We start from the raw sequence: 23,027 nt of genomic DNA, 5'->3' as shown, positions 1-23,027 counted from the left end.
CACACTTCCCCCAATACTTCCTGAGCCCTCCCACACCCGATGGCAGTAAGATGGATGATATATTCGCTCCCCAAAGCAGTACTCTTCCTTAATGATGAGTGGAGACCTTTCACCATGAACTATAGGCAGGGGTGGGGAAAGGGTTAAACAATAATGAGCATTACCCGGAGAGAAAAGGGTTAGACAAAATGCACATTACCCATTCTCCGCCACCACTTTGATTCATCCTAAACCGTCCTCTGCCAGCTTTATTTGTCTATGGAGATGTTCACCTTCTTTGCAGGGCTATAACTTTTTTAATTGTATTGCTAAATTGACATTACTATGGCCCATTCAACATCAATTATCTATCATTCAGGATGTAGGAACATTTTACTTTTTCATTCACACATTCATACTAAAATACCGTCCAGCGTATAAATATGTTTTTATCGTTTTCTGCTGTATTTCATAGAACGTGAGATATAGGCCTAAATGCATATATTAGATTATCAAATGCCGTTTGACACGATCAACGTTATATTAAAATGTTCAATTGTACAAGGTCCTAAACGTCATGACTCATCATCTGCTGGTGACCGGAGGGGGGGGGGTCGTTTATAATGCAATGACCGACGTTAAATGATTCATGTAGTATGGGTGATATATAGATCAGAACAGTTTGTATGGATAATAATTATCAAAAACGCTATAACTCACGGCAGCTTCCTCGTAGCGATGGGGGATGATACTGGAGCAAGAAGATCGCTATTATGGGATGTTGATCTATGCAATCCATTTCCAGGTTGTATAATACTATATATGTCCAAATAATGTTGTTTATTGAGTTATGGCAACGGATCGATATCCAGTGTGTCAAGATGGAGTCCCGCGAGCGATAGCGAGTGGCCGGACGGAATAGGGGACACACCAAGCACTTCCGGCCACTTCCGGTTTTGGCAACTCACCGATCGGCCACCACGTGGCGGTATTGAAGCGTTGGAGAGTTGAGCGGAGATCTACAGCACCAGTCAAGACTCCGTGGGTGAAATGTGAATACCATGACAAAAATTTGAAATATTGATCTCAATGACGTGGTCATTGGCAGACAACGCATGGCGGAGAATGACGTGGTAATCAGTCATTGGCGGGAGATGGGTTAAAGACACACACACAGTGCTCCCATTTACGTCTCTTTTACTGAAGCTTATACACGTTACACGTTATCGCATACCTATCAAGGCTTCTTCCACACTGGGCACCTAGTGCTCTCGCTCTATATTACAGACACAGTAATGACCTCTTCCCTTTAAGGGTTATCTACTGCTCCGCTTCGCTGTAGGTGGGGAACAGGGTAGGGAGTAAAGGAGTTCAATGGGAATTTTTATAAAGAACCACACGTTATTAGTACACTCAAAAGAAATTGACAGTGGGCCCACGTTAGCAAAAAAAAGTCCTATCTACAGCCGGCTTTTCCCCAAAACAATAAATGGTCGGGGCGCCCCTAGACACTAGTGTTGTCACGATACTGGAATTTCGACTTCGATACTTTTTTTTACAAATTTTGCTTTTGTTGCTGGTTGATTCTCCTCAGCTTCTCTCTGGTACTATAAGAGAAGATAAATATAACACTTTTAAAACCCTTTGTTTATCTTTAGATCAGACATTTAAAAATAACTAAATTATCTAATCTAAATCAAACCCCTCTTAAAAACAAAAACCTGTTTAACCTAGCCATCTATAAAACATCATGCTAAAACTGTGAAACAAACTCCCCTAAAGAAAGAAATACATAGCAAACATGACTCAGTTATGCAATAGTGCTGCTGCTTTTTATTTGGTTAAAACAACTACAACAATTTTCATGAGGGCGAGAGCGAGAGAGCGAGAGAGAGCGAGAGAGAGAGAGAGAGAGAGAGAGAGAGATTTCTCCGGAGCTATACTCTGAGCATTTATTAACGTTACATTTTCAACAAGATTGCTGCTAATTAAACACTTTATGGAAACGGGGTAACGTTATGTCGAGTTCATACGTGTACTAGTGTAGTATGAATGAACTCGACTTAACGTTACTCCGTTTCCATGAAGTAATTATAAAGGTGGCCAGCTAGCTAGCATAAGCTAACGGAGGAACGACTAGCTAACGTTAGCTAATAGCTGTATCGTTGGCACTGCTCTGTAACAACGCTTGCAAATGGGCTTTAGCTTTTCCTTCGTCGTTTACTTCAAACCCGAAGTACTTCCAAACAGCACTTCTGCTGTTTTCTTTATCCACAAGCACAAGTTGCGGAGGCTTTGCAGAGCTAAAATCTTTGTTTACAAACTGAAGACAGGTCTGCGAGGGGGAGGGCTGCAGCGGAGGAGGAGGGGCAAGCGTGCTCTGCAACAGCGTGCATCTGTCTGTCAACAACTTGCGGTAGAACACTGCAAGCAAGCCAGCTGGTATCGATACTGCAGAAAGTATCGATATTTCGGGAAATGAGTATTGAAACCGTTTTAAATATTCAGAATCGATATGTATCGATTTTTCGATATTTTTGACAACACTACTAGACACTGCTGCCAGCGTTAGTTCAAAGCACCGCTTATCTTCGCCCTTAGAGAGCCTGCGCCAAACAGTGGAAATGTCTACCGATAAAGTTTCAGCACTCGGAGCACCGCTGTACTTATCCAAGATCCTGCCCTCACCACCAACCGTCCGTGTGGTAAGATGGCCGTCGGGAGATCCCGTGATAACAGGCAGCGGGGCGGGGTAGACGCTGGGCAGGTGACTGCTGGGCAGGTGACTGCTGGGGTAACGGCTTGGAGGGGCTGGAGGAGCGTGCAGTGTAGTGACGTCCGCTGCTGGGCTGAAGAGGTGGCCGACACGCGGGCTAAACTGTGGTGCTATCTTATAACTGAAGCTAAGCTGTGGGTCGTAGTGAACCCCCTGTCATGACGCCTATACACAGCTAACGCAAGGTGGACAATATCTACCACCTGGTCTTCGGCAGTCGCTCGTCTGCTGGTTCATTCACAATGTCTCTTCCGCATTAACCAAACGCTAAACTATGGCATACTTCTATAATAACCCGCTTTGTAACTGAGTTTATCTCTCACGTGCTGAATCTCCGGAGCTCCAGCTCCGTGCGTCCTCCTCCCTCTGTGGAAAACGATGAAGAGGAAGCCCCTCCCTTGGCACCGCGCTCTGAACCCATCCTTCTTCACCTGTGTCTCCCTGCCCAACGTGACCACCAGCGCCCCTGGCGGCACCTGTATCCTGTCCCACTATGAAGTGTCAATGTCAGGATAGGGATGATCAAGAGCGGTCGGCCGGTTACACAACATCCTCGCGAACACAGGGAATGCAAAGAATTAGCGTTAGACACATTGAATAATAGTCAGTAATTTTCAGGTGTCTACATATGCAACTCTGTGAAAGTAGCAGGTTGGATCTGTACTTTGCATCAGTCGATAATATCCAATGTTAAGTACTTGGAGCCAGGGTGTCCGCAGCAGGACAGAGTGGTATTGGTCCATCCCTAGAATAATTAAAAACATCAGGAGCATACTTTGTCGGGATCAAAAGATTAAACTGTCTCATCTGATGCCCTCAGACTCTCCTTGGCACAGATTAGCCTACATAGGAAGGTCCCGTCTGGATCAGTGAGCATACCGAATAATAACCAGAAAAAGCTATACAGCATCACCATGCATTTGTGGGTGTTTCCTGTCATTTTCTGCCTCAGTGTTTCATCCCTTTCCTCTCCCGCAGTTGCTGAGCAGATGGAGCTGAGCAGAAGAGAAGTGCCTCTGTATGTAAGTGAAGTTAGAAAACATCCGTTCTAATTCAACTCGGCGGTTACTCGGCTCTGTCTCAGGAAACTGGTTTTGGGAATTGGTAACATGCCATTATTTATCTATATCTATATGTGTTATCTGTATGGCATCCAATGTAATAAAAAAAGTCAACCAACGAACTCGATTCTTGTACCGGATCTCCTCTCTGGTAAACAAGAATACCCTGAAGACTCTGGCAGGAGCACTCATTCAAGGGTACTACGACTATGCTTGCACCTCATGGTACCAAAGCACCACAAAGGCGCTAAAAACAAAATTACAAACATCTCAAAACAAACTGGTCAGACTACTGCTTGACCTTACTCGTAGAACCCACCTCACCCCTGCCCACTTTGATAACCTAGGATGGCTTAGAGTAGACGACAGAGTACAGCAACTTGCAATGGGCCTGGTCTACAAGATACACTACACGACCAAGGTACCCATGTACATGTCAAAATACTTCCCAAAGGTCAGTGAATACCACAATCACAACACCAGAGGGAGCTCCACAAATCATGTTAAACCCAGATTCGGCTCAAACAAGGGACTAAACACGTTTCGCAATTATGCCACATCAATGTGGTACGCCCTACCCAAAGCTGTAAAGGAATGTGAATCACTACCCACTTTCAAAACCACTCTCAAAGAACACCTACGGGAGACTACAATTAGAAACTGTACAGTAAATGACCAAGTATGGTTTTGTCAATATTCCAATGTACAGTTTTGCTTGTAGTTGTACAGTGTTCCCCACCCACCCCTCCTAATGTCTCAGCAGTACACACAGTCCTTTCCACTGCTCGACTGGTATGATGAACATTAATTGGATTATTTAACATGTGATTGGGATCTACTGGGAGATCACATTGGGATCTATTGTGAGATTACATTGGGATCTACTGGGAAATCACATTGGGATCTACTGGGAGATCACATTGGGATCTATTGTGAGATCACATTGGGATCTACTGGGAGATCACATTGGGATCTATTGTGATATTATGTTGGGATCTACTGGGAGATCACATAGGGATTGGAAAATGGGGAGATTCCACCACAGCCTTCTTTGGAACATGCGGCCTGGTGCCTCTCAGGAATAGGACAGAGTAGCAAGACAGGGAAAGGATCACAGAGGGCGAGGCACAATCTGTTCCTTTATTTCTTTTTGCCTTCAATGCAGCAGAAATAAAGGTGTGCATGCGCTCCAGACAGTGGTACTTCACTCGGATCAGACTGGCCGTTACTGTAGGGGTTGATGAGTGTGGCTCTGACCCACGGCCCACGCCATCAAGTCTGTCTGATGTTGTGTTTTCTGTTGCGGTCAAACAGACACTGGCTTCACTGTCCTTTGAATGAAAAGGTGCTGCTTTGCCTTTGGATTATTTGACTATTAGCAACATACCTCATGAGAAAAAACGAACGTCATCCATCAACATACCATGTGACAACCACATCCTGGCATTTGTGTATACTGGTGGTTAATCAGTAACTCTTTGCTTTATGCACTACAACAGTGTTTTTTATTTGTATGATTTAACGTATACTAGGTTGAAAAAATTCTTTATTTGATATGCATTTGTTCTGTGCAGTCTATAGTCTTTAGTGCCTTTGAATGGATCTGTTGTCTGCCGGGTTAAGCTGTAGCCAAATAGGAAATAATTGTGGTCTAGTGCCTTTTTGTTCACTCCAGTCTTGAGATCTGAAAGAATGACGTGAATACATGCGGATGTGTGTTGCTCTGAAGATCAAAGTGATATGGAAATCCATAGTTAATACTGTATGCAGACATTGTAAAATGTGAAAAATTCCGGTCAGGATTCATGGGAAAGAATGAGGCCTACATTGTTAACCCTTTATCTGCCGGAGCTTATTCTCATTCTTGTAGCCTCTCTGCCAGCACTGTAAGTCTATGGAGATGTTCACCTTCTTTGCAAGGCTATAACTTTTTAAATTGTATTGCTAAATTGACATTACTATGGCCCATTCAACATCAATTATCTATTGTTCGGGATGTAGGAACATTTTACTTTTTCATTCACACATTCATACAAAAATACGGTCTAGAGTATAAATATGTTTTTATCGTTTTCTGCAGTATTTCATAGAACGTGAATTATAGCCATAAATGCATATATTAGATCATCAAATGCAGTTTGATACCGATTGACGCCAGATAAAAAATTTCAACTGTACATGGTCCTAGACATTATGACTTATCATCTGATGTTGACCGGAGGGGGGGGGGGGGGGGGTCGTTTATAATTCTGTGGCCGACGTTAAATCATTCATGTAGTATGGGTGATATATAGATCAGAGCAGTTTGTATCGAAAATGGTAAACAAACAGGCTGAAACTCACCCCAGTCTCCTCGTAGCGTTGGGTGATGAGCGTGGAGCAAAAAGATCGCTATTATGGGATGTTGATCTAGGTGAACCATTTCCGGGTTGTATATTACTAATACATGTCCAATCATGTTGTTTATTGAGTTATGGCAACGGATCGATATGCACGGTGTCTGGATAGAGTCCCTCGAGCGATAGCGCGTGGCCGGACGGAATAGGGAGACACACCGGCGTCACAATTATCGACATCCGGTTGCAACTCGCCGATCGGCCACCAGGTGGCGGTATTGAAGCGTTGGAGAGTTGAGCAGAGATCTACAGCACCAGTCAAGGATCCGTGGGTGAAATATGAATACCATGACAGAAATTTGAAATATTGATCTCAAAGACACTGTAAAACATGATTGTCAGATTACGCATGGCGAGGAATGACGTCGTAACACGTCATTGGCGAGAAAAGGGTTTTAATAGATTTAGATTTTATTTGGATTCAAATTATATTTGAGATTTATATATATACTGTACATATGGCATGTAATGGCCTATATATATATATATATATATATATATTAGGGATGCTCGATATTGGCTTTTTTACCGATACCGATATTCCGATATTGTCCAACTCTTAATTTCCGATACCGATATCAACCGATATCAACCGATACTGATATATGCAGGGTTTCCCCCCCCCAAAAAACTGAATAATTTCAGGTAACTAATAATTTCACTGGATATATACATAACAAATATTGTTATTGTTTTAAAAAATTTTTTTACCGATACCGATATTTTCCGATATCACATTTTACTGCCGATATCGGCCGATAATATCGGACATCCCTAATATATATATATATAATTATGCATCAACAGGTTAGAATACATATTGTGGGTGTGCCTCACGAAGAATTAAAGCCTTTTCCACAAATGCTAAACCACCAGTCCCATAACCCAGGGGTTCCCAAACTTTTCAGGCCGGGACCCAGAAAATAAGGCGTTAGAGAGCCGCGGCCCAATGCACATCGTCAGGCTTTTTTTTTTTTTTTTTTTTTTATTCAACCGATTTTTTAAGCCAAATATCACTTCAATCCTATTAAGTTAGTTCAAGTTAGTTATTCATTTATATGTGCTATTTATGAGAGGGCTAACTTGTTGCAAAATAATAATGATAATAATAATAGCCTCATTAAAATACTATTGTTGCTTCGGTTGTTTTCAGCATTTTATGTGCATAATCTGTTATTTAGTTTGAAATGTTCGTTGAAATAAGTAGATTTTTCGTTTTTGTTTATTTATTAAGTTAATATAAAACCATATAGTCACATTTTAGAATACAATAGAATAGAATTTTAGAATACAACTAGAAACACTGTCCTGGCTTGCTTCTAAGTTCAGTGGCCTGACAATTTTTATTTTTATTTATTTTTTTAAATCATCTCGCGGCCCTCCCGCGGCTGCGGCCCACCTTTGGGTCGCGACCCCGACTTTGGGAACCACTGCGCATAACCTGCTGCTATGTCCACCACTATATTGAATTTGAAATGAGATGCTATGCAGCCGTTAGTCTTGTTATTGTCTTTTCCATACCTCCTCCGCCTCTGCTTGTCCTCCTTGTTCCAGTCAACATTTTATTGTTTACAATTAGTAGCCAGAGAGGACTGTCACTGGCCCTGCTCGGCACCTGCTGTCTTAGAGCTAGGTTTATGGTGAGGGAACAGGGGAGGCTGTATATCAACTGTAATAACTGATGGAAACCTGAGAGGGAGAGAGGGAGAGAGAGAGAGAGAGAGAGAGGAGGGAGATACCCTCGTATGCAGGGCTCTTTTCTCTCTCAAGGGTCTGTGGGATAAGGGTCTGAAAGGGATGGTGTGTGAGATTAAAGTATTGCCTTAGCGTCTGCATCCATCACTCTCTGCTTGTTACATAGTCTAACGTTATGTTTTATATTTATCATATAGTTTGCCAACTCTTATATCTGCTGGCCTAATATATCTGTATACAAAACCTCACTGAATTAGCATGAAACCTATTTTCATATTTATATTTATGATATATATAATAGTGTCAGGTTTTCCCCGGAAAAGTAGGCAGACTCAGTGGCAACTCACACTTAGGGAGGCCCGGTGCAGACCGGTGCAGGCCCAGATTTATGACAGCATGATGACATGATGAAATATTTTGTCAGGCTCTACATTAAAGGGATAGTCCACATATTTAAAGAAGCCTGCCTGAATTGTTACAAATTAATTTCAGTCCATCCAAAAATCATTTGCACAAATGTTTTTTTTTGCTATTGGAATTAGAAATAGTTAGCGTAGCAATGCTGGTAGAAGTGTTAAAATACTGAGGAGGTAGGACCCAAGCGCAGGACCGTAGTGGCAGTAGACGTTTCCACAGGTGTTTATTCAAAGCAAAATCCAGAATAAAAAGAGCAGGCAAAATGTGGAGATATTACTAGAGACAAAAAGGTCTAATGGGAAATAGCTGGGAGGGAAACAGAGAACTCCAGGAAGCTAGACAGGGAACTACGACTAAGGAACAAGACAGGGAACAGCCCTGCTGGTCTCTGACAAGAACAAGTTACAGGTTTAAAAAGCCCTCAGCTCGGAACTCGGCAGAATCTGCACCTGGCTCGCTGATAACAAACTATCATTACACCTGGGTAAAACAGAGTCCATTCTCTTCGGTTCAAATAACAAACTCAGCAAGACCGACGGCTTCTCAGTTACAGTGGGTGACAATATTGTCACAAGGAAAGATGAAAACATACCTGGGTTCCATCCTAGAGGCAAATCTTTCCTGTGACAAAATGGCATCCAATGTAATCAAAAAAGTCAACCAAAGAACTAGATTCTTATACCGGATCTCCTCTCTGGTAAACAAGAATACCCTGAAGACTCCAAGGGTACTACGACTATGCTTGCACCTTTTTTTTTTTTTACAAAGGAAATAATATAATCCCAAAAACATCAACAGGGTATGACAGTCAATTTCTTCACATTAAACATGACCCTTGCAAATCCCTTCAATTTTAATTTGAAACAGGTTTCCTCATAGTGTCTGCTACTCTGTCGTCCATTGGACAGTAAACCGGTGTCATCCTTTCTTCTCTGATGACATACCTGATGAGATGATATTTTCTATAATGGCATGTTTACATCTATGTTGACACATTGGGTTCCTAGCAATCACAATGGTCCCCTGGTTGTCCTCATAAACAACAATTTCCATATATACACAATGTCCATCATTTTAAACGGTGTTGACAGAACGCCCATCATCTACAAAATCACCATATTCAGCATAGAGGGTACATTTCAATTACCTACTACATTTTTGAGCAATATATTCATAATCTTTTCTCCATCACTTCGAACAGTTGTTCTAGATAAACACATTTTGCATTGACATAGCTAGAAACATATACTCAGCTTCACAGGCTGATAGTATCACTGTGGGCTTTAAGCCTTAAACCTTTGCTGTCTTTTATGAAACACCGCTGTCCGTCTGCTGCACCTCTGGGATAACGAAAAACATATTTTTGACGTAGTTCAATGCTTCTCTGTGGGGTCAGCAAAAATACTGTGACACTCTTACTCACTACAAAAACATAAGTCAGGGCGAGTACCGGTGGTCTAACAAAATGAAGCTACCCACAGTTTATCTATACATCTCTTACTTCAGTCAAAACATCTCAGGAGCTTTTCCACATATCTCCTCTGGGATACCTCCACACAATTTTCAGTATTTTAAACATGGTAACTCATCCACCTCTGTACTTAAACATGGGACCCATTTCTGTATTTAAACGTGGAATTAAACATAGGATTCATTTCAGTATTCAAACCTGGATTCTACTCCTCCCGTTTTTAAACCTGGAGTATCCTCCTTCAGCATTTAAGCAATTTGTCACCCTTCTTCATTATTTAAACATGGGGTACCCTTCTTCAGCATTTAAGCAATTTTCTACGAACCATACTTTGTATTTGCCATGGCCTTCAATACCCTCCTGGATTGAATACACCCATTTTCCTCCCACTATCTGTCTGCCCTCTGGTAACTTGGTTGAATACACCCATTTCCCTCCCACTGTCTGTCCTCTTCGGGGGACAATGTGGCCTCTTTAAAGGTCGGGTTTACCCCACTGACTACCCTGTAGTAGTACTCAACGGGGGTAGGTGTATTGTCCTCCTCGTCACTCCCTTTCCTGGCATAATCTGTCAGATATTTTGGGGGTTTGTGTTCCCTTGAGGGATACCTCCCACTGCTAGGGGCACTTGACGTCACCCTCGGGTGCTCCTCGTCATCGCCCTCTGGGGGTTGCTGACTGTCTGTCTGCACGACTGTACTAAGTACACTGGGTTGATGTGTCTCTGTTTCTACACACCTTGCTCTGGAGTCCAGCTCTGGCTCCTCTGTCTGTGTCTCGCTCTCACAGGTTGTCTTCATGACAAACTTGACTAGCATGTGTTTCTGCACTCTTCCGTTACCGGGATGATAAACTAGGAAAGCAGGGCTTCCTTTGTCGTGTCTTACGAAAAATCCTTTTACACCCTTGGACTTGGGTTTTCCCCTGTCCTGCAGGTACGCATAACATACAGATCCAAATCGGTGCATTCTGGCTAGATTACACTTCTTTCCTGTCAGTGCTGTATACGGGGTGGTGCCCAAGTGCTTATTAAAGCTTCTGTTTCTGGTATAAGCGGCTTCTTGCACCGCATAATGCCATAGGTTCTTAGGTAAGTTACTATCGGCTAGCTTACTCTTAGCGATTTCGAAAAGGGTATGCCATTCCCTCTCTGCCACCCTGTTCTGGTGTGGGGGATATGGACGTGACGTCTCGTGTCTTATCTTATACCTTCTCAACAGTGATTGGAACTCTCTGTTTGTGAACTCGGTTTCGTGGTCGGACCTCAAACATCTTACTGTACCATAAGGGGCTACGTCTGCCAGGAATTTCTCTGTGGCCTGGAGTGTGTCACTCTTTGCTTTGAGAAAGTAAACAAACACTGCCCCTGTACACACGTCTGTAAAAGACTGTACATATCTAAAACCTCCTATGGACTTGTTGCTTACTGGGCCTGCTAGGTCCATGTCAACTAGTGCAAGTGGTACCCTTACTCTGTCTGTGGGATTTCTGTATCTCGGTTGAGTAAACTTCCCCGCTTTGCACATTGCACAATTTTTGTCAGGTCTACGCTTTTCCCCTTCAATGTGCATGCCCTCTGACACAACTTGCAGTTTCAGTAAATCCTCGTAATTACAATGACCCATAATCTCGTGCCATGTCTGAATATCGTGACTGGCCGTCCCGCTACACACATCATCATTATCATTACACTGGTCATTGTCATTACACTCCGTTTTCAGATAATATATTCTCTGGTACATCTTTATGTCAAACCGGGTACCGTCAGGTTCTACAAGAACATTTTTACCTTTATCGAAGAATACCTTGGCACCGCTTGCCGTAGCAGCTATTACAGAGAATAGTCCTTGTGGGAACGATGGTACGTAGAGAGCGTTCTTTAACGTCACCGTACGCCGGCGCCCCTTACTGTCCGTGAGGCATACCTGTGCGTCTCCCCTCTCTTGCGCCAATCCGTAGGTGCGTCTCCCGTCCGCCAGCTCCATGCTGTGCCTCTCCGGGTGGAAAGTGTCGTCAAAGTTCTTGAACCGACTCCTGTCGTTGATGATATGGGACGACGCACCTGTGTCCACGATCAGTCCCCTTCTCTGGGCCCGCTGCAGCTGGGCCGGTCCGGCGGTGCCTGCCATCCGCGCCCCGAAAGCGCAGTCTTCTTGTCCCGTTATTCTCCGGGCGTCGTCTCGATCCGTCTCACGCCGACCGTCACCGCCATCGTGTCCGCTGTCGTCATCCTGTCCACAGCCGTCTTCTTATCCGTAGCCGCCATTTTGTCCGTGGCCTCCGTCTCGTTCATGGCCGCCGTCTCGTCCGTAGCTGCCATTTCGTCTGTAGCCACCATTTTGTCCGTGGCCTCCGTCCCGTCCATGGCCGTCGTCTCGTCCATGGCCGCCATCTTGCCCATGCGCGTATCGCGCGCTCTGGTCGTGTTTCTTCATGCACGCTCTGTCTGTGTGCCCCGTGGATTTGCAGAAGCTACACCAGACAGTCTTTGTGCAGTCGCTTCTCCGATGGCCTTTATCTCCGCATCGCCAACACGCCAGTTCCATCGTGGTCCTGGTTCTCTCCGTTGGCGTCGCTCGGGCCTTTAGCACCCTCTCCCCCTCCTCCGCGGTGGCTGGGTGGGTGTCTTCTGAGGCCTCGAAGTTCCTTAACTTAGCCTTGAACTGTCCCAACGTCATGTCTGTTGAACCGTGTGTTACCAGGAGTGTGAACGGTTTGTACAGCTCCGGTAGTCCTCTCATTATCATCGCCATCATTAGCCCATCGCTTGGTGCTTCTCCGGCACTCCTCAATGGCGTCGTGATCTGCTCCGCTCTGTTGACGTATTCGGTCACAGTCTCGGTGGGCCCCTTCCTCAGGCCCGTTAGTGCTATGTAGAGAGCCACGACTCTGGGTCTTCCTCGCCCTATGTAATGCTCTCTCAATACCTCAAGGCTTTCTCGGCCTCGGTCTTTAGTGTAGCGGAATATCAGCCTCAAGCTGGTGTCGTCGAGCAGCGGCGCTAACTCACAGTACGCGTTTACGTTACGCTGGTCGTCCCGGGCTTGCTCTTCCTCCGTCAGTCCTCCCGTGGGGGCTGCCAGGATCGTCTCCTTCAGTCCCGCTCCGTGCATGCAGCATAGCATGCGCTCTTCCCAGAGCTCATAGTCCTCTGCTTTTCCATTGAATGTCGGCCATTTGCCCCTTCTCTTGTTTTCCATCCTCTTTGTTAGTGGTATGCTTAGCTTTTGCTCTTGTTGGCCTAGCGTCTAGCCACGCGGTGCTCCCGGCGCTAACCTAGCCTATACTTCAGCTAAGCTTGCTACAGTACCCTTATTATTTTGCCCCGGCGTTATCTGGGCCCATAACCTGTTAACAGAATTTGGCTATAGGGCGACAATAATGTGGTCAAGAGGCATGGTTTCTATCTTGAGCCTTAACTGGCGTGGTTTATTTATTCACATGAAGAGCAGCAGTTCTACAGGTCTTCTCTCACTGAGAGACATGGGGGAAGAGAAAGAAGTGGGAGGAGACATAGCTACTTATACTCGCCACCTGGTAGTACTCCTGAGTGTCTCCGCCTAGGGCGCCCTCTAGTGGACACAGTTATATATGCAGGTAGACAGTTATCAGTGTGAACAGTTATATATGCAGTTAGACCGTTACTAACAATCCTACACAGAACGTCTGCCTTCAACAGGGAGGCTCCTCAGGAACAGGAGCAGGGAGATCCACACGAAGAGGAGCAGGAAGCAGTGGAGTCTCTGTAGCACTGGGCAGTGGAGACTGTAATGCTGGAGAGCTGAGAGAGCTGGTGGTGTTGGGAACCACGTATGTTGGCCGAGCACCAACGGAGAACTGCCAATTATGAAAGCCAATTTCCTCCTGATGATTGCCAGGCAGTTGAAGAGTCACAGGAAGGTCTTGTTTTCTACCTGGACTGGTGGCATAGCTACCGTAGAGGACTTTGGCTTCCAGTGTGGAATCAATGGGCCCGGTTTCGATTCTCATTTGCATGGCCACATTAACACATTGAGTGCCACGGACGCGTTTTGTCATTAGTTCATGCCGACCTTTGAGTGCCCCCGACGCTATATAGCGTTTGTTTGTCGTTTTTTCTTTTATTGGCGATTTGAATTCATATTTCATCAATCGAGCCTCGGGTTAGTGCTGCAGAGTCTCTCTGAGCTCAAAAGATACCGCCCCCTATCGTCTCTCCCTGTGTAACTGCACCCCATTACTTTACACTGCTGAAGGGGGGGTGGCCAGTTTGCTCATTTTACTTTTCCCTCACGCCAACTGAAGGATCGATTGTGCTCGCCGGCCCGGAAAACGCGTGGATTATGTATTTACAGGACCCAACACTGTAATCAATAAGCGTGATCGATATTTGGAATGGCGATCAGGAATTGGAATAATCTTTTTGGATAACATCTGATCTCAGGTAAGGAATTTATTTGACCAGTCTTAGGATAATCAGAGCTGTTTTCACAGAGATATAAGCGTTTGCCCTATGCGTGTATGCTGTGATCGCTGATGAGGAAATGAGAGGATCGATTTCTCAGCCCGCCTCTATAGCGTGCATAAGTACACATATACTATCGATAATCTAGCGTTTATTTGAAAACGATTCATACATAGGCCGAAAAATGACAACGTGTTTGTGTATGCTAGAATATTCCAGTAAATGCCTTTTATTACGGAATCTATATATTTTCCTGAAAAACTAGGGCTTTTCAAAATGCTATAAAACGAAAATGAACCGATTAAAAAACAATCCGTTTCGACAATGTTGACTGCAAACAAGTCATTGATAAGCGACAGGCAGATTAGACACATAGCCATAATTTAAGACAGAGATTATGCGTTCACAACACTATCATGGCCACTCACCTCTGTGGCCATGAAATGTTTCGAGAGGCTGGTCAAGGATCACATTTGTGCCTCCCTCCCCAGTGATATGGACCCTATGCAATTTGCATACAGGCCAAACAGGTCCACTGATGATGCGGTCTCCCAAGTACTACACAGCACCCTCTCTCACCTGGACCGACAGAAGGGGGGCTATGTGAGACTGTTGTTCATTGACTACAGCTCAGCGTTCAACACCATAGTCCCCACCATACTGGTGGACAAGCTGATCGAGCTGGGTCTGAGCTCCGCCCCAGGCGGTCAGGGTGGGGGGTCAGTCCTCCAACACCATCACCCTGAGCATCGGGTCCCGCCAGGGCTGTGTTCTGAGCCCCCTGCTGTACTCACTATACACACACGACTGTGTGGCCAAGTTCAGCTCCAACGCCATAGTGAAGTTTGCGGACGACACAGTGGTGGTGGGGCTGATCTCGGACAACGACGAGAAGGCCTACCGGGATGAGGTTGAGGTACTGGAACGCTGGTGCCAGGACAACAGCCTGCTCCTGAACATTGGTAAAACCAAGGAGCTGATCGTGGATTTTAGGAGGAGACAGCAGGAGGCACACACACCACTGAGGATAAACGGGGCTACCGTGGACAGGGTGAGCAGTTTCAAGTACCTGGGGGTCCACATCTCAGAGGACCTGACATGGACAACACACATAGACTCAGTCGTAAAAAAGGCGAAGCAGCGCCTCTACCACCTGAAACAGTTAAGGAAGTTCAGAGTATCTGGGAAGATACTCCAGTCCTTCTACTCCGGAGCTGTAGAGAGCATCTTGACTGGAAACATCACTGCCTGGTATGGCAACAGCACGGCACAGGACAAGAAGGCCCTACAGAGAGTGGTGCGCTCAGCCGAGCGTACCACGGGTATTGCACTACCAACTCTGCAGGTCCTATACAACAAGAGGTGCAAATCCAGAGCCTGCAGGATAATGAAAGACCCTCACCACCCCAACAACAGCCTGTTCATGCTGCTGCGGTCAGGCAAACGCCTGCGAGCACCAGTAACGAGGACAGAGAGACTTAGGCTCAGCTTCTTCCCCCAGGCCATCAGAGCCTTGAACACTGAACTCTCCATGCACAAGCACACATGAGCACACACACAACACACACACTGTACACGCTCACACACTAGCAGCCACTTTAACATGAGCACACACACACTCATGCTGCACACGCTCACACTATGGACACTTTAGTTAGTCTGCAACACTACTATCACCGACATCTAAGAAGGGAGATCCCCCCTTGAATGTCCCTTCTAAGGTTTCTCTCCTCCACACTGCCTGTGGAGCATTTTCCCCTATTGTTAGGTTTTAGTGAGTTTTTCCTTACCTTCGCGTGGGGTATGTCTGGGAGTGCTTGCATTCTTTCATTTATTTGCATTTATTTTAAATTTGTTGGACCTTATGGTGTTCTTGTTCTGTTCTTGACTTATTGTTATGTTTTCTTCTTGACTTGTTTAAAGAAGACATGTACGGCCCATGGGGACATTAACGTGTGTTGTCGGGCCTTATAAATAAATTTGATTTGATTTGATTTGACTTTACAGAAGGAAAGGTCACTTTAAGAATAGTATAGCTTGAGATTGTATAATATAGCATTGTATAGCAGTGTACATAAAGACCCAGTGCCTCATCCATAGCTAACAGTGTACTGCACTACCACAGGACCTAGCATGTCCTACCATGCTCTGTAAATAACTCATGTACAGATACCGATATGCCTACTTTGTTTACTTGTTTATTGCACTATGTCGCTCTATCGGTTGGACTCTATTATTATTATTATTATTATTATTATTACTTGTATTATGCACATCGTTGCGGGCGAGACCCCCCGCATTTCACTGTATACCTGTATGCCGTGACAAATAAAACTCTTGTATCTTGTATCTTGTATCTTGTTGTATCTTGTATCATTGAAGTGGGTCCTGGCATTTAACCATGTTTCCCATGTTAATGGCCGGCACTGAAAGTGTTAAGGTCTATGAATCTGTAGCACTGGGCAGTGGAGACTCTGTAATGCTGGGGAGCTGAGAGAGCTGGTGGTGTTTTGAACCACGTCTCCCTTTGGAGGCTCCACAATGCCCTGTGAAAACAAGTCCCTTCAAAGGGTGACCGCTGGTCGCTGGACATCAGGGTGACTCCTCAGTAGTTCCACGTGGGGATGCAGGATCAAAACAGGCAGGGAGTGGGCTATCTGGTAGGAATTCAGGTAGCGGGCTAGCTAGCTCAGGACAGGCTGCCTGTGATAGATGCAGGACTAGCAGCTGATGCAGTAAAGACTGTGGAAGCACTACTGGCTGGTGCTAGCAGTTGAGGCAGTGTTGGCTGTAGAAGCAACGCTAGCAGTAGAGGCTGTGCTAGCAGTAGAGCTGGCTGTGTGTAGCAGACTGAAGGTTAGCATGCTGGTGGCTAGCTGGCAGGGTAGCAGACTGGAAACTGTCAGGCTGGGGTCTAGCGCACTGTTGGCTAGCTGGCAAGGTAGCAGGCTGAAGGCTAGCATACTGGTGGTTAGCATGTTGTTTTTTTAGTTTAGTTTATTTGACAATTGTTAAAATACATTACATGTTACAACAAGTCATGCATCCTAAAATTATCAACGATAGCACAAAAAAGTCACAGACTTATTTCCATTGTGGTCCTTGGTCTCAGCAGCACATGGTATTTACATAAACATGTATTACACATATTACCATCAGCCTACAGTATATTGCTAAACATAGAATTAAAAAGTAAAATACAACATTATTAATAAAATATACAAATACAATATACAAAATTTACAGACACACTAAAACTACACTACATTAAAACTAGAACCTTCCTTAGTTACTCTGGGACATTTTCTAGGAGCCATTCCTTAGTTACTCTGGGACATTTTCTAGGAGCCATTTCCTAACGTTCACCTTGAAACTATTAGGGATGGGTATCGTTAGGATTTTATCGATACTACTACTCTTATCGATACTGCTTAACGGTTCGGTACTTTATCGATACTCTTATCGGTTCTTTTTGGTTCTTTTTTTGCAAGAAAAAAAGACAATTAATTAAGAACAGAATCAACATTGCTTTATTATTTATAAATACAACTTTATAAATAAGTATTATAAATAAATATAATTTCTTCAGCAACAGCAGCAGCAATGTTCTTTTATATAACTTTATAAATAAATATAATAAATTAATATAATTTCTTCAGCAACAGCAGCAACAATGTTTTAAATGTGTCTGACTCTGAATTATAGACTTTTTATAATAAACAACAAATGCAAAAGGCTAACAGAACTGTGACACTCGTTCACCCTATCCTCTGTCATCCTTCCTCTAGCTGCTAGGGTGAAAGGACTTTGGGTGGTGGAGGGAGGTAGAGGGAAGGATGTGTGGTGGCCCTGGGCTCACTGGCCTGGGACACATTGGTGGCTGACGCCTCAGCTTGACGATCTATAAAAAGTTTAGATTGTAGTATTTGTAGCTAAACAATTATTTTGTTTATTAGCCTATTTGTAATAATTCGTTATTAGCCTAGGAAACTCCGTATCTTGGCTTACCGGCGGCAGTGGACGTGGATGCAGATGGAACACTGCGCGCAAGGCAGTCGAATACGCGCATTTCTGCACACTAATATCATGTTTTGCCAACAGATGTTTTGATAAATTGCTCGTATTGCCACCCTTACTGGCAAATGTTTTGTTGCACTTGTGGCAACGTGCGTTGTATATCCATACTTTCTTTAGAACGCTTCGCTCTATCCGCCATCACGAGTCACGGTGCATGCAGACTCAGAGCTGTCTGTGTCTGTGTGCAGCGCGCTTCAGCACGGAGAACTTTCATTAAGGAGTACCCGTATGTAGCACTACTAGCGAGCGACTCGCGAGGAGTGTGTGTAATAATGACTCGCTGTGGCTCGCTTCTCGTGCAGAGACAGAGAGAGGATAGATCGTTTGCAACTTTTAAATAATAATAATAATAATAATAATAATAATAATAATTTCTCTAGAGTATCGATAGCAGTACCGAGGACGTCGGAGCTTATAAATACTCCGGTATTTTCTAATATAGTACCGGTTCCCGTTTAAAACCGGGGTCCGGGGGGCATCCCTAGAAACTATACAGGTTCACGATCTGTTTGGTGGTCAAAGGCAACTCATTCCACTCCTGTGCTCCTTTGTGAGCAAATGAGCACTCTCCCATCTTTGTTCTACACCTTGGAGGATGCAGGTTTTTTATGCTAGATCTCGTTATGTGGCTGTGTGATTCACTAACACTAGGAAAATAGTTACTAAAATATTTGGGGGCCCTGTTATTTATTATTTTGTGTACCATGTTGAGCCTAAGCTGGGCTACTCTGGCCTCAACTGGTAGCCAGTTGAGCTCCTGAAAATGTCTCCTCCCAACATGATCACGAGGTCCTAGGCCCATCACAACCCTGATCAGCTTATTCTGTGACACCTGTAGTTTCTTCTTTAATGAAGCTGACAGTCCCTCAAACCAGGCTACACTAGCATAATCAAAATGACACTGCACCAGGCTGTTGGCCAGTAGTCTAAGGCTTTCCCTGTCAAGAAGATTGGCCTTTCTAGCCAAAAACCTGGTGCGGGCATTTACCTTACCCAGCACCTGTAAGGCCATTCCCTCCCCCCCCAGACTGTCATCCAGCATACAGCCCAGGTACTTCACTGCCGTTCTTGCTGCTATAACCTCAGACCCTAATTCTACCTTGAGTTCAGGAGCCTTTTTTAATCTGGGCTTAGATCCGAACAAAATAGACTCTGTTTTGCCTAAGTGAAGTGAGAGCCTATTGTCAGACAGCCAATTCCTGACCTTAGAGAGTTCCTCTCCTAGCCTTCTTTGGAGTGTACTCAGATCCTTATGGGAGATGAGCAAAGCTGAATCATCTGCAAATAAGAATAAATTACAAGAAAATGCTTCTCTCATATCATTTATGTACAATCAAAATAGTAATGGTCCTAAAACACTTCCTTGCGGCACCCCACAAACTATTGGTTTGGCATTTGACAAAAAAACATTGACCTCTACCCTCTCTGGTCCCTGTCTGTCAGATATGAGACAATCCACTTTACAGCTGTATCATTCAGTCCCAGAGCTTTCAGTTTATTAAGCAGTAGACCATGATTTACTGTGTCGAAGGCTTTCTGAAGATCAGGTAAGACCATTCCACACAGTTTCCCTTCATCCATCTCCTTTCTAATAAAATCAGTCAGATAAAGGAGGCATGAGTCTGTAGAATATGACTTCCTAAACCCTGATTGAAATTCATATAGAAGATTGTCCTTGCTAACATATTCTGATATCTGCTCGTGCACCACTCTTTCTAAAATCTTGGACGTGACACTCAAAATGGATACTGGCCTGTAATTACCAGGCTCAGAGCTATTCCCTTTTTTATACAAGGGAATAATCTTTGCATGTTTAGTACCACTTGGTACAATGCCTTGCTCCAGGGAGAGGTTAATAAGATGTGCAACACAGGGAGCTACAGTATTTCCTGTGCCCCATCTCTTAAAAACTTTGCAGAAATGTTGTCCAAGCCAGTGGCTTTTGCTATATTAAGCTCGGCCAACATTTCTGCTACTTTCTCAACTGTCACTTTGGTCAAGGTAAACGAATTGGCCAGTACCCCTCGGCCAGAATAAAACCTCTGAATAAACTCCTCTCCATATACTCCTGTTGATACAGATATATGTTGACTAGCACGTTGCCGGATGCTAGTTGATGAGGGGACTAGAGCAGAAGTCAACTCCCTTGCAGGTCCAGCTAATACTGCCGCTAGGTCAGGCCTGCTTTTCATTAAAGGTAGAATCTGTAATGTCATCAAGCAGCTACCTCTAGGCAAAAGATGACATCATGGTACTGCACTTTGTTTACAGTTTTAGTTTTTTGTGTCTGATGTGTGGATTTGATTTCAGTGGGTAGCCTATAGGGGAGTGGTTGCTACTGGTCTGGAGAAATTCACAGTATAATAAATGACTAAACTCCAACCCACACGGCAGACCAAAACAATAACAAGCAATACCAAGCGGGGCTCTTTTGCCTAGAGGTCACTGTTTGACAGCATTACAGATTATACCTTTAAAGAAAAAAGGTCATTTTCGCAGTTGCCTCTGGAGGGCGCCATGCTGGTCACTAGCCAGCTGGCGTGTATACTTTCCGCAACAGAGTTCGGTTTCCGGGTTCCTCTGATTGGCCGCGACCCCCACGTGACCCGCCCCCCTATCCACCGCTGCCGCGCGTGGCAGAGCGAGCGGCCATGGACTTGACTTTCGCTTTCAATTTGACGCTCGCTTCCTGAGACTTACGCTTTGCTCGCTGCTGTTTAATAATATTGTCGCTTTTCACATCAGGTGCTCTTGTGCAGTCATCTAGTTAAAGACAGTAGAGGTTGGCGTCAGTGTAAGTTAGTGTTGTGTTCATTCATAGTTAAAGACAGTAGAGGTTGGCGTCACGGTCAGTGTAAGTTAGTGTTGTGTTCATTCATAGTTAAAGACAGTAGAGGTTGGCGTCACGGTCTGTGTAAGTTAGTGTTGTGTTCATTCATAGTTAAAGACAGTAGAGGTTGAGTATGTTTTTCTTTTTTAACAAATGTTTTATTTTTTCCTTTTTTTTTACATGAAACAAGATAAACAATACAGTAACAGTAATAATCAACGATGAATCACAGGACAATAACAGAAATAATAATAACAATAATGACAGTCCAGTAATTAAATCAGAATGAAACAAACAACACACTGCAGCACCCACTCTCCACACTTTAGATCACCTAAACACACTTTATATTTATTGGTAAAGGATTTGCACTGATATTACTGATACTGTATGTCTCACCTGAGATCCAGTGCAGAATCAGATCGGCCCTATTCCCCGTATCTGGTTCAACTAAGTCGATCAAAAGTCTGATTATCCAGATTCAATTAACCTAATCTGTGAGGATTCGCCTGTCCCTGGACCTTTTTCCTGTGTTTTCCCTGTCTACTCTCCTCAACAGCCCCAACCCTTGCGATGATTTACTCTCCTCTACTCTTCACCAGCCCCCACCCTTGGACATCCTTGATCCTCTACCTTCACGCACCTGTTGGGAGTTTGCAATCACCTCGGGAGAGTACATAGGTTGCAGACTCCCCTCCAGTCCTTGTCGGGTCGTTATGTGTTCTGGACTCTGTATCTGTGCTGTATCTGTGTTCAGTGTTCATGGAGTTCTGGACGTTACCATTCTGTATGTCACCATCACCTGCCGCGTCTCCGGCGTGAGACGACGGCCCAGCCATCACCACCTGTCGCCGTTTGCCTGGAGTGGGACACCGTCTTCGCTCTCTAATTCTCTACGGGAGGTTTTCCAGTGTTCCCACTCCAGACGTCAAGGCGGCTCATCATCGCTCCCGATTCCACGGGAGGAAGGCGTCTCTTCGTGATCCTCGTTCCTGGGGTGAGGCTCGTCGTCGCTCCCTAGTATTCCACGGGAGGATGGCGTGTTCCCATCCCGGTCCCCTGGGACCCCCTTTGTTCTGCGCTGCCCGTCTGCAGCATCCGAAGAGGAGGAGGAGGATCTCCGTGCCCGGCCCCCGCTGTCGGGCCCCTGTCCCCGTGCCAGGCCTCCGCCGTCGGGCCCCTGGCCCCGTGCCAGGCCTCCGCCGTCGGGCCCCTGTTCCCGTGCCAGGCCTCCGCCTTCGGAACCCTGTCCTCATCCCTGTAAGCAGCTCTGGCCCTCGCCCTGTCCAAGGCCTTAACCCTGTTCTCTGTCCCTGTCTCCAGCCCGCCTCTCCGGGCCTCTGTCCCTGTCCCCCTCTCCAGTGCCCCTGTTCCTGGCCCTGACACTTAGCCCTGGTCCTTAGCCCTGGCCCTTAGCCTTAGTCCCTTAGCCTGTTCGCCTCTTAAAGGCACAGTGCCGCATTCTCCAGATTTCCTTGACTCTAGTGTTTTTGTGTTTTCCCTTAAAGGGACTGTGCCGCTTTTTGTTCTATAATAAATATTTGCCCTGTTTTGGCTTACTCTCATACCTGTCTTGTGTTGTGCGATTGGGGTCGGTTACAAACCATAACATAATCCGCGCTTTCCCTGTTCCTCGAAGGTGGATTCAGTCTCGTTAATTCGAACCAGACTTGACACTCAGGATCATTGCGCACGGCCGCCTCAGCTGAAAAGACAGCAGGTGTCGATTGCAGAAATCCTGATTTTCTAACGGCATTGATTGATTGATTTAAAACTTTATTAACAGATTGCAGAATGGGTACAATACAGTACGGCTCAATAGCCTCGCCGACAAGTTAAATGCATAATCTATAGGCTAATGTTAAGTCCCTCATTACCCCA

At 45.0% G+C, this 23,027-nt stretch overlaps 1 protein-coding gene across 1 annotated transcript in view; it reads left to right on the top strand.

The window, feature by feature from the left end:
• Window positions 1–3,744: 3,744 nt before the first annotated feature.
• LOC311222696 (rho guanine nucleotide exchange factor 28-like) overlaps window positions 3,745–23,027 on the top strand; it is a gene marked incomplete at its 5' end in the record, with an annotated part of 166,148 nt that continues 146,865 nt past the window's right edge. Inside the window, 1 exon segment of the mRNA XM_084307303.1 lies at window positions 3,745–3,777. Coding sequence (XP_084163429.1) covers window positions 3,745–3,777 — 33 coding nt within the window.

This window comes from Notolepis coatsorum, assembly GCF_963971535.1.
Source record: "Notolepis coatsorum genome assembly, chromosome: 1".
Lineage (NCBI taxonomy): Eukaryota > Metazoa > Chordata > Actinopteri > Aulopiformes > Paralepididae > Notolepis > Notolepis coatsorum.
This window is presented reverse-complemented; position numbering and strand designations above follow the sequence as displayed.